Raw genomic sequence first — 12,477 nt, forward strand, 5'->3', positions numbered from 1 at the left:
ACGCGTTTCTCATCCCCTAGAGCAGCAGTCCCCAACCTTTTTGGCACCAGGGACTGGTTTCGTGGAAGACAATTTTTCTATGGATGGGGTGGGGGGATGGTTCAGGCAGTTATGCAAGCGATGGGGAGCGATGGAGAGCAGCAGATGAAGCTTTGCTCGCTTGCCCACTGCTTACCTCCTGCCGTGCGGCCCGGTGCCTAACAGGCCATGGAGCAGTACCGGTCCACGGCCCAGGGGTTGGGGACCCCTGCCCTAGAGAAGCAGGCGTAGTGGTCTGAGGGATGACATAAATGTGGTGGTGTTCGGGACTTCCCTGGTGGCACAGTGGTTAAGAATCCACCTGCCAATGCAGGGGACACGGGTTCGAGCCCTGGTCTAGGCAGATCCCACATGCCACGGAGCAACGAAGTCCGTGCGCCACAACTACTGAGAGCCTGCGCTCTAGATCCTGCGAGCCACAACTGCTGAGCCCATGTGCCACAGCTACTGAAGCCCGCGCGCCTAGAGCCCGTGCTCCACAACAAGAGAGGCCACCGCAATGAGAAGCCCGCGCACTGCAACGAAGAGTAGCCCCCGCTCGCTGCAACTAGAGAAAGCCTGCGTGCAGCAACGAAGATCCAACGCAGCCAAAAATAAATAAATTTAAAAAATAAAATGAACTTAAAATAAAAATGTGGAGGTGTTCACAGCAGCTTTCCCAGGAGGCCTTGGGTCAGATTTGAGGGGTTTTATTTCTCACCTTTTTACAGTATCTGCACAGCAGCGCAGGAACTACTGGCAATTACCCAGTGAATTTTGGCTGTGAAGACAATATTTCTAGCCAAAAGTTCTTGGGTCTGAAGTTTTCAGATAATTCCAGCCATGTAGATGTGTATAAAGGTAACCTCCATCGCTCCCTCCTTCCTCCCTGCCTCCTCTAAAGGTCCTAGCCCCCAGACCTTGTGAACAGAGAAAGGCTACATTGGGGTGTATGTATTGTTGACACGTAGCTTTATTTTATCAGCGCTCCATTTTTAATGGATCCAGGCCAGCACCCCAGAGTACCAGACTCAGTTCCTAGGGACGGCCTGACCTGGCAGTCTTCTGTTCCAGAAGGAAAAAGCTTTATTAAAAAAGAAAAAACTTCAGAGTAGAAAATATGAAAAATCATGGGGGTAGGGAGGTCATGCCATGAAATGATTGAAAACAGTACAGTGTGGAAATAACACCACATTGGGAATCAGGAGACCTGGGGACTAGTCTGGGCTCTGCCTCAAATTAGCTATGACTTTGGGCATGTCATTTGCCTCTGGGGCTTCACCTCCTCACCTGAAGCATTTAGCATGGTTATCCTGCCAGGCACTTAACAGGGACAAAAACCTGACAAATGCCCCCCCAGCGTTTGCTATTAAGTCCATTCTGTAGACATATCTGGTGTCCTTACCCTTCCTGATGAAAACCAGGAATGTCCAGGAAGAAATCCCAGAAATATATTTTAGGCAAGTCCAGCATCTCTGGCCATCCCGTAGAAGATGCCTCTGGCTGCAATGAGGTTGGTTGGAGAATCAAATTCAGCTACTGTCCCTTTGTCCAGGACCAGGACCCTAGCCAAGGAAAAGAAGTGGTCAGGTCTCCATCAGCCCAGATCTGGTTTCATGGTCCAACCCTGCCCTTCTGGGTACCGCTCAGGCCCCGCAGTGACATGCCAACCCTCCCACTTCAGTCAACCCACCCAGCACAGTGCTACACCACATATGCACGCTTGCAAGGCTGGTTATTTTAGCCACTCCGTTTGCTGTCCTGGCAGATGAGACAATTTCTGGGATCAAACACAAGGTCCGATTCATCTTTGTTAGTCGGGGCTCCGAAAACCTCCCCTAATGAGCCCTTCCCTTCACCAGGGTCACAGGGCCTGTGTGCTTCCATCTGCTTTGTGCCAACTCAAAAAGGCACACGGCGGGAAACTGGGCTGCAGTGAGGCCGGATGCTGGCATCTGGGGCTTTGGCTGCAAAACTGGCTGCCGCTGATGGGTGGATCTCCCCCCGCCCACACACACACAGTCAAGCCTGGGCCTGGGATTAGAATCTCTTGCCAACTAAACACAGGGTGCACCTGGTGCAGGGCCAACAGGCTGGCTCCCAGGGTGAGGCAGGAGCAGAAAGGGCTCTCCCAAGTCCCGGGAGATGCTCCTCAATAAGAGGGCCTGGACTGCACCCAATCTGTTTCCCCACCTATGGGGCTCCCAGAAACGTGTCCTGGGAAGATGTGTGTCTGTGGACATCACTGCCTAGCCACTGCCCAAACTGAAGCCCAGGAGACTGCCCCCCTCGCTTCAGTGGCTTCTCATTGCCCTTAGGGTAAGGACTGAATGCTTTCCCATGGTCCTCAAAATGCAGCAGAGTGAGGCCTCTTTCTCCCTGTCCTCTTGGTTCTACTGCCCCTTCACCCTTTCTACTCCAGCCTCATGTGCCCTCCTACCTCAGGGCCTTTGCATGTGATGCAGCCTTTTCCTGAAAGGCTGCTGGTGAAAACCATTTTCAGTTAGGCCTGGGAAGAGATCCTCTCAGTCCAGCCCTTTCCCTTGTCTGGACCCAGGGCCCGGGCCTTCCTGCCCACCCTCCCTTCTCCCAGTGGGATCCTGGATGGGAGTGGAGGCGGGGTGGGTGTGGTAGGGATGGAACAGACACTTAGCATCAGGCATTCTCAGCTTGGTTCCCAAGCCCCTGGGAGCTGTGTGGGGAACTTCTGAGAGAGGGCCAAGGTCTGCCCATTGCCCTGTCCACGTATCTCCCCACCTCCCCATGCCCTGCAGGTGTTTGTTTTGTGAATGAAGCCTGCCGTGCAGGTGTTTGTTTTGTGAATGAAGCCTTGTTGATGTACTCCCACTATACTCCTTCAGGATAGATTTGCTGCAGCCTCCTGCCTCTTCCTCACTCTGAGCTCCCGTGTCTCCAGGGGAGCCAGCCTGGCAGGCCAGCACCAGCTGGCTTCCATCAGGCTTCTGAGTCACCCAGCCCCTCCCCTGTCCTCCAGCAGCACACCTTGACATTAGGCACAGTGAGCAAACAGGTCACATTTTTTGCCTTTTGGCTGAGTGAGCTGCCTCCCCAACGAAGCCGTAAGATACCATGAGGAAGGCTCCTTCCCTAATCCTTTGAGAAGCTGGTTCTAGTGAGGATTATAAAGGACATCTCCTAGGATCACCTGCACTTTTTTTTTTTTAACATCTTTCTCAGGGTATAATTGCTTTACAACGGTGTGTTAGTTGCTGCTGTATAACAAAGTGAATCAGCTATACATATTCATATATCCCCATATCTCCTCCCTCTTGCGTCTCCCTCCCACCCCTCCAGTCACCTGCACTTTTAACGCTTTACTTCATTGACTCCTTACAACAACCCTGAGAGAGAGAGAGGTTCATGGAGGTTTTGTGAATTGCCTAATGTCATACAGCAGTCAGCAGCAGAGCCAGGCTTGGGACTCAGCCCTCTGCTTTCCCACAGCAAAGCATCTACTCCGCACGGGACCCAAGCATCGTGCACCTTTCCTCAGTGGCTTCCTGGTCTGTACGCCTACCTCACAGGATGGGAATGAGGCTCAAATGAAGCCATGGCCATGTGGGCATTCTGGAAACAGTGCTCAGGAAGTGACAGGATTTGGCCTGAAGGATCTGGTTCCCCTCACCTCAGTATTAAGAGGTGGGGGAGAAGTGGCCATGCCTCAGGAGCCCCAGTGTGCCCCTTCCCCACGTGTTGGTAACCCCCAAGTGTCCTTTGTGTCTCAGAAAGCATCCCTGTGCCCCCGGTGCCCAGATAACCCACACTGTTCTGCGCCCCCCCCACAAACCTTAGACGACCCCACGGAGCTCCCATATCCACATATCCCGTAACCTTAATCTGCCAACCACGTCCCCACGGCCCAGGCGACCCCACCAGGCCCCTCCCTGCTTGGGTGCCAGTGCCCCACCTGGTGTAGTCCATGATGGTGTTGAGCCGATGTGCGATGGTCAGCACCGTGCAGGGCTCAAACTGGGTGTGGATGGTGGCCTGGATGAGGTCATCCGTCTCCAGGTCGATGGCGGCTGTGGCCTCGTCTAAAACCAGGATGCGACTCTTGCGAAGCAGGGCTCTGGCCAGGCACACAAGCTGCCGCTGGCCCACGCTGCAAATGGGGAAGGCAAGGTATCTCTAGCTGGGTGCCCCCAACCTGACCCCAGGCCTCATTCCCCAAACTGTTTCTGTCTCCACTCCTTCCCAATGGCCCAGGGCTGGCTCTCTGTCTAACCTCTCCCATTTCTGCCTTAGCCCAGGACTCCTGGAACACCGAGTTGAGGTCTGGACACCACAGGGATAATGAGGGGCCTTGCGGGTAGAGCCAGGACTTAACAACGTTGCGAAATCCCCAGTCGGTCTCTTCTTCCTGTGCTTTCTTCCCTATCCTCACTCCTCAACCAGTGTCACCGTGTTTCTCTGCTTCAATCTCTCAGTCATTTACACCTTAGTGATAACACACTTAAATGACTCCTCCTGGATATTTGCACACATCATGTTATCTTGCTGATCCTAATATCACACAATTTTGTCATCTTCCGCCCCCACGGGGAATATAGGTCAGGGTTCCGTTGTGGGAACAAGGAAGGGACAGGGCAGAGGAGGCTATGGGGGGTTCCCCGTGTCTGGTCCCCGGGAAGGTGGAGGAGGGGTGGAATGCATACCTTCCACCTCCTGCCTTGGAAGCTGGAGCTAATGAACAAAGAGAGGCTGTGTTCCCAACCACAGAGGCTGCAGCACCCCCCACACCCAGGGACAAATACCTCAGCCCTTCCCGCAGGGGTGAGTCACTACAGCCCGAGTGAAGGCCAGGCTCTCTCCCCGGCCTATTCCCGCAACTAAGGAAGGTTTTGGCAGCAGAATGAGCCGCCAGATAGAGCTCAGGGCTGATTTATGGAGGGACTGGCACAGGATATAGGTTATACTTAAAGTGGCTACAAGCTCAGGGAGGGAGGAGGGGAGTGGATTTCTGTCTCAGATCCTGGCGGATGTGGGGATGGAGGGGATGCTCTGGGGAGAGGTGCTCATGGAAGCCAGGACAGGAGAATGGACCAAAACACAGCTGTGGGGCACAGGGTCTGAAAGCCTAGGCTCGTCCGCCAGCCACCCCCAACATGGCTGTGTAAGTGAAATCCAGGTACTGTGCACATTCATTCCTACAGGGCTGCCTGGGGAGGCGGGGGCATCCCACCAGTGGCTATGATGCGGCAAGGAAAGTTTTGGGGCAGAAGCTCCCACTTCCCTGAGTCCTTGCCCCCCCCCCTTGCTAGCTGAGCAGCTTTGGGCAAATAATTTTATCCTCTGGAGCCTCGTTTCTGGCCCACAGGACTGCAGTAAAGATGAAAGGAGACAGTAGAGGCCAAAGTGCCTTGAACACTATTAAGTGCTGAGCAAATGTACAGGTTTTTGGTTTTGTTTTTTTTTTTGGAGAAAGTCCAGTCTGTAGGTATGGACCGAGTAGAATAATACAAATAGCTACATTTCTCAGGAGTATATCCAGTCTAAGTGCTTTCCATTTCATCACAATAACCCTAAGACTGCTCTGTCCAAATGATGGCCACTAGCCACAGGTGACTGTTGACCACTTGAAATACGACAAGTCTGAATTGAGATGTGCTGTACGTGTAAAAATACACACAGGATTTTACACTTGAAAAAAGGCAAACTGTCCGTAATAGCTGTTGTATCAATTACATGTTGAAATGATATTTTAGAATTATTAGGCTACATAAAATACACAATTAAAATTTATTTCATCAGTTTCTTTTTCTTTTTTTTTTAATGTGGCTATTAGACAAATTTTATTTACACCTATGTGGCTCAAAGTATATTTTTATTGGGCGGCATGGTGCTACCAGGTATGGGACTGTTATTATCCCATGCTCCTTTCAGAGTAAAGGAAAGCAAGGCACAAAGAGGGTAAGCGGCTTGCTCCAAATCACACAACTAACATGGGTGCAAGTGTCTCAAGCCTTTAGACTCGGTAAGAAGTGGCTCTGGGCCTCCCTGATACGTGGCACAGCGACGGGTGATATAAAGTCTGGGGCTATAAGGAAGCAAAGAAAGGCCCAGAGAGCTCACTTTGCCCACTTCTAAACCACAAACAAAATTGCATCCACCTTGGAAAATATATAAGATTTCTCTAAAGCTCTGTAGGTTTCCTCTTATCTGCTCCACAGGTTCAGTCCACAACCCCTCCTCAGGCCAAGCACAACATTGACAATCTCACAAGAGAGGACCGATCAGGGCTTTGGAATCTCCCAGGCATGTCTTCTCCCAGCTGTGTGACTTTGGCCCTGCCTCAGTTTCTCTGGAGCTTGTGTGAGGAGTCAGTGAAGTAGTGCACAGTGCCTGGCACACAGAATATGCTCAATGCAAGACAGTGCCCCCTGAGTTCACTCTGGCTGAGACGGGAGTGGGAGGGCAGGAGGCGGCTGGCCTGGATTTGGTGTTGTTTGATGCTAGACCCTCTATAGTGCTGCAGAGTGCTATTCCTGACCCACCCACCCACTCCCCGCTGTTACCTGAGATTCTCCCCGCCCTCGGAGCACTGGAAGTCCAGGCCTGCCGGCTGGGAGCTCACAAAGGTGTGCAGGTGGGACAGCTCCAAGGCTCGCCACATGTCTTCCTCCGAGTAATTGCCGAAGGGGTCCAGGTTCATGCGCAGGGTCCCCGAGAACAAGATGGGGTCCTGGGGACAAAGCAAGGCCTCAGAGGGAGGCAGCTCAGGCCCCCTAGGGAGCCATGGGCCCCGAGGCCAGGGAACAAGAAAGGGGTTGAGGTGGCGGCATTCCCACTCTGACCCCAGCCCTCCAGGAGGGAGGCAATGGCCAAGGAGATAGAAAAACGCCTGTGGGGAAGTGATAAACCTCAGCTTTGCCAACCCAAGATCCTCCACTAAGGCAGAAACCTGAACCGCTAATCTGACCCCAAAGTGTCCAGTCAGAAGAAAAAGTGAAATGTAATTCAGAGCTGTGAAACCAGGAGGCCAGGATAGAAGGCCTCTGGGGTGGGCTGTGTGGAGGGGCCTGTTGTTCTGCTGGTCCAAGAGGTCAGAGGACAGGGTCTTATAGGGCAGGAGACATCTGACCCTTCCAGACCCACGACGGGGGGCCGCTCTGTGGCTCTGCTCCTGCTGTCCTGCTCTCCAGCCTCCCAGAGAGGGGTCCCAGTCTTGAACTCCAAGCTACAGAACAGGGGTGGGACCTGCTGCCAGAGTCACGGGTCAGTGTGGCCAGGCCACGCCAGGCTGCTACCTGGGGGATGATGGTCAGCTGAGAACGCAGGTCATGGAGCCCGATGTCGGCCACGTTGAGGCCGTCGATGAGGATGTCGCCCTCCGTGGCTTCCAGGATGCGGAACAGGCAGAGGGTCATGGACGATTTGCCAGCCCCAGTGCGGCCCACGATCCCCACCTGGAGACAGTGGGGGGTCATCAGGGGGAGGCTGGGGTTTAGCGGGGCTGTTGCCAGGACTTCCCTGGGAGGCCAAGCAGACCCTTGGGCTGGGCCCCTGCCATCCCACAGACCCACGCTCCCCAGGGAAAAACCCGCTCCACACACACCTTCTCGCCACCTCGCACTTGTAGACTCAGGTCCTTCAGCACCAGCTCCAGGCCGGGCCGGTAGCGCACAGAGTAGTTCCGGAACTCCACCTCACCCTGCAGTGGCCAGCCCACTGGTGGGCGGCTGCCCTCCACCACCCAGGGGGCCTGGCCACCAGGGGAAGACAGGATCCTCATCATGGGGGGGCACCTCTTCCCCAGCCCAGCCATCTCCCAACTTTGGTCTGCCTCCCTCCCCAGGCCCCTGCCATCCTCACCCACTAGGGACCCTGGTGGGGAGGTCCTGCTGCTCATGTGACCCAACCTTGTGGTTCAATGTCTCTTTATCCCTCTGACATTATTCCCCACAGAGCTTTGCTCTCCCCATTCCCCCGTGCCCCAAGGCCATAAGCGGCCCCTCCCACCTGCCCTCGCTCCCCCTTTCACCATTTATTATTGAGTGGCTACTCCGTGACAGGTAGTGGGGTCAACAATGGGAAACAAGACAAAGTCCTTGTCCCCATGAGGCTTACATCCGAGTCTAGGGGGGCATACTGTTGACAAATAAGTAAGTCTACATAATGTCAGATGGTGATGAGTGTGGATAAGTGCCTGGTGTTGCTATTCTGTACAGGGTGGTCAGGGAAGGCTTCCTGGAGGAGGTGATATTTAAATAAAGACTTGAAGGAAGTGAAGGAAAAAGACAAGTAGATCTCTGGGGGAAGGGCATGCCAGACAGAGGGAACGGCAAGTACAAATACTTCCAGGTGTGTTCTGGATCACAATGACAAAGGTGAGAGGTAGGAGACAAGTAGTGGATGGTCCCATCACATAGGGCTTTGCTGGCCATTTTAAGGACTGTGTTTTTTTTACCCTGAGTAAGATGTAGGGCCAGGCACAGAGGAATAACATGATTTGGTGTGTTTTTAAAGGATCTCCCTGCTGCTATTTGGAGGAGGGAGAGGGGAGGGTGTTTTGAAATGGGGGGGTCAGACTGTCAGCAGTCACAAAGCAAAGCAGCCAGTATAGGGAGACCGCTCTCTTGAGGAGGTGTCAAAGGAATGGACAGTAGGGTTGGGGGCAGAATTTTTGAGAATGTGGAGACGGGATCATGTGTGTAGAGAGGGGACATGGGAATGCTAGGCATGAAGAGGGAGAATTTGAAGATCCCAGAGAATGGGGGATGAGGGAATGATAGGGGATGCCTGGGGAAGACAGGGGTAGATGGGGGCCCCATGGGCAGGAGAGGCCAGGTTGGGAGGAACAGGTGGGGTGGGGCTCAATGGGGGCTGACAGGGCAGGAGCTCAGGTCACAGAAGCCATGAAGTGCTTTCCAAGTAGGAGAGAGGGGCTATTTGTCTGAATGTCGCTGAGCGGTTGCATTAGATGAGAAGAGAAAAGTGTCCCTAGGTCAGGAAGTGGGAAAACCATTGGTGAGTGGGTTCAGTGGAGTGGCAGGGCCAGAAACCAGGCGACAGGGTGATGAGGCAGTGGGGAGAGCACCTGCAGACCATATTTTAAAGCCAGTTTCACGACAAAGGAGAGCAGAGAAATGGGACATAGGATACAGGGGAAAGGGAGGGTTGGTTTGAGTGTCTAGAATGGAAGCTACAAGAGCTTATTTTCGCGTGTGGATGGGAATCATCCAACAGAGGGAGCAAGATGGATGATGTAGCAGATGGAGGGTGTGATTGAGGAAGTGAAGTCCTTGAGTGGCCATGCGAAGAAGTAGAGGGAGTGGACTTTGAAATGAGAAAGGAAGAAGGTGGAAGGGACACAGGCAGATTTGAAAGTCTGGAGGCAGGAAGGCTGAGGGAGTTCACATCTTGTAAAGCCGTTTTCTCACTGAAGCGTTAGGCAAGGTTGATGACTGAGCCTATGATGACCGATGACTGAGTCATTCGGTCGATGACTGAGCACAGGGAGGAGGGCATGTAGGGGTTTAAGGAAAGAGAATGGTCAAAACAGAACTTTCTGAAAGTGGGAACACACGCTTCTTGGAGAAGCAAAACAGGAACACCCAGCCGTGGTGTGTGGTTATAAACTTGAAGTAAAATCAATGATTTTCTGCAGCAACGTTTTAGCAGCTGAGCACCGGCATGTTTCAGAAGGTAGACAGATGGGCTCAACTGGGGTGAGGATGACTGAGAGAGAGAAGGGCAAGGGAGTTGAGAGCACTGGCACTGGTGGAGCATAGGATCCAGGCTGGATGAGCTCGTGGACAGAGGGACAGAGGCAGGACACGGGACCGGGGGGTCCCGGGGAGGACAAGGTACCGTGACCAAGGAGGGCTTGGAACAACGGGAGCTGTCCTCTCCCGCTACATCAGGAACTGCTTGAGGGCAGACCTTGTCTTGCCCTACACCTCCTCACATAGACCTCTGGTTGACACTCAAGAAGGGTTGAATGAATGAATAAATGAGGAGCCACCTGAACAGCTGGCCTGGGGGTGTAGAGATGGTGGGTCTGCAAGCACCCCTCCCTGCCCCAGGCTCATCCCGTACCCACCTCAGTCTCCGTCTTGGAGTACTCTTTGACTCTCTCCACGGCCACAATATTAGACTCCAAGTCTGATATCGTTCGTATCATCCAGTTCAGAGCCAACGTCACCTAGCCGAAGGGACTGGGTCATAAGCGGGGCAATCTCTCCTCCCCCTGAAATGGCTTTGGGAGGAGTTCAGACTCCTTGACTATGCTCCTATCCTACCCCAGCTATGACCCAGGTGGGCCTGGGCAAACCCACAGATGTGCCACCTGGGGCTCAAATCACAACTGTACCTCAGGCAGTGACAATGCAGACTTAACAAAAGGCCGCCCAGCCCAGTGTTTCTTAAACTTTAATACGCACAAGAAAGATTTCCCAGGGAATCTTGTGCAAATGTAGCTTCTAATTCAGTAGGTTTGTGGTGGGACGCGAGATTCGACGTGGCCAAGAAGCTCACAGGTGATGTTGATGCAACTGGTCCTTGGGCCACACTTTGTGGATCAAGGAGCCTTGATAGACAACGCTGAAGCCAGAGCCCCAGGTCTACGGTATCAGAATCTACAGTTTAAATCTCCAGGTGATTCACATGCACATTAAAGTCTGAGAAGACTGACCTGTCTGGACTGTCCTTTGTTTACCAAACGTTCAAGACTTGAGTCACCTGAGGCACTGCAAATGGGATCTGCTTCACAAAAATTCCATCTGCAGTTATTTAATGCTTTGACAATATAGGCTGATATCAGGGTGACCTTCCCAGGCTCCAGGTACCTGCTCCGTGTACTTTCTCTGCAGGCTTGTGAAATGAGGTGTATTCCAGCTCTCCACGTCCCTGCCCCCGGACCCCTGTCAGGGTTGACCTCTAGATCTTATGCAGGCAGGGCAAATTCTATTTGTCTCTTGGGGCCAAGCTCCAAGATAATTTCTCCAACACTCCAAGGTAGAGACCTCCTCTGGGCCTTCCTCCACTAAGGTCTGTGCACCCCACAGTACCACCCCCTGCTGGTGGGAGTGACTCTCCACACTTGACTGGGAGCTCACAGTCCCGTGGAGCAGAACCTGTGGCTGGTCCCCATTTGGGGCAGAGCGAGGTGCTCAAGAGATGCTTGTGAAACCTGTGTGGCCTCTGCCCCAGTGGTGGCCCTGACCCAGGACCCAGACCTCTGCGTACCTGTAGGGCATAGGACACAGACAGGCCCACCAGCCCTGGACTCAGGCTGCTTCTCCCAATCACAGCAAAGAGTGCAGTGAAGAACACGACACAGTTGCCCACGAACTCCACTCGGACCCCCAGCCACCTGTGGGGATTAGGCAAGGAGGAAATGGGGCGGATGCAAGAAGGGGGCTGTTTAGGGGGAAGGAGGGGCTTGGACCCAGAACACCAGGGTCTCTCCCGAAGAGACACTGGTGGAAACTCCTGGGAGGAGCAGGGGCTGAGGGAGCTGCTTCTGACCTGTTGGAGACGATGTAGGGGTAGCAGCTCCTCTGGTTGGTGTCCACCTTAGCATCACTGATGGCCTCGAAGTCCTGGCTGCGGCCATAGGCCCGGATGACGCTGGAGCCGGTCACCGTCTCCAAAAAGTGGGAGTAGATGGGTGAGCGGCTGACAGACTCCAGCCGCTTCAGTTGCCGTGACGTGGCCACATAGAGGCGCTGACAGAGGATGGAGAAAGAGCTTGGAGTCAGGACCGTGGGGCCCCAACTCAGTCCAGCACATCCTCTGGACCCATGTGAGCCGCCTCCCCGTCAGTTCCACTGCCCCATTAGACCTTGTTCCCTTCCTCCCGCTCCGCTCAGAAGAACCCAAGACTTGGGGGCCTGACACGGCTCCACGAACTCATCGCACCCTTCCCCTCTGGTCAGCTCTGCTCACTCTTCCAGGCCACTTTGTCCACGAAGCCTTTCCCGATTGCCTCTCAGCTCCTGACCCCCTCACCTCTGCGGGGACCTAGATTATCGCACTGACTCTGCTTTGCCTCCTGTCAGTGACGATGCCTGTCTCCACTTAGGGGCCCCCAGCAGTGTGTTCACACAATCAAAATTTTGCAAAATTTGCAAAAATAAGATAATTTTGTATTCATTTTCTTAAAGAGCCTCTCCCCGCCCCACCCCCCCAGTTGTTTAAACTTCAGCCCCACAAAAACACAGTTCTGCCTCCACCTTCCATCTTCTACCCTGTGGGCCCCAAGATGGCCAGGGTCATGTAGGATTTGCATCTGAGAGTCCCCCGTCCCAGCACAGAGCACAGTCTTCACACACAGGCCTAAGCTTCTGGCCACCTGTGGGTTACCTTCATGGACTGATTAATTAATGGCAGGATAGGGGCTCAGCAACACAAATGCCTTTTATAGGTAGCTGTATCTGAATGTCATCAACTCATCCATGTTAAAAACATGTACGTAAGTTTAGATATATCTAAAAA

The 12,477-nt window shown here is 53.5% G+C and overlaps 1 protein-coding gene across 1 annotated transcript in view; it reads right to left on the bottom strand.

Moving 5' to 3' along the window:
• Positions 1–973: 973 nt before the first annotated feature.
• Positions 974–12,477, bottom strand: part of ABCC3 (ATP binding cassette subfamily C member 3) — a 43,348-nt gene continuing 31,844 nt past the window's right edge. Inside the window, exons 24-31 of the mRNA XM_060132741.1 lie at positions 11,509–11,708; positions 11,227–11,353; positions 10,082–10,183; positions 7,595–7,741; positions 7,287–7,445; positions 6,555–6,721; positions 3,947–4,141; positions 974–1,583 (exon numbers count right to left, since the gene is read on the bottom strand). Coding sequence (XP_059988724.1) covers positions 1,475–1,583; positions 3,947–4,141; positions 6,555–6,721; positions 7,287–7,445; positions 7,595–7,741; positions 10,082–10,183; positions 11,227–11,353; positions 11,509–11,708 — 1,206 coding nt within the window. The 3' untranslated portion in view covers positions 974–1,474. The remainder of the gene's footprint in view (positions 1,584–3,946; positions 4,142–6,554; positions 6,722–7,286; positions 7,446–7,594; positions 7,742–10,081; positions 10,184–11,226; positions 11,354–11,508; positions 11,709–12,477) is intronic.

This window comes from Lagenorhynchus albirostris, chromosome 20, assembly GCF_949774975.1.
Source record: "Lagenorhynchus albirostris chromosome 20, mLagAlb1.1, whole genome shotgun sequence".
NCBI classification, from domain to species: Eukaryota; Metazoa; Chordata; class Mammalia; order Artiodactyla; family Delphinidae; genus Lagenorhynchus; species Lagenorhynchus albirostris.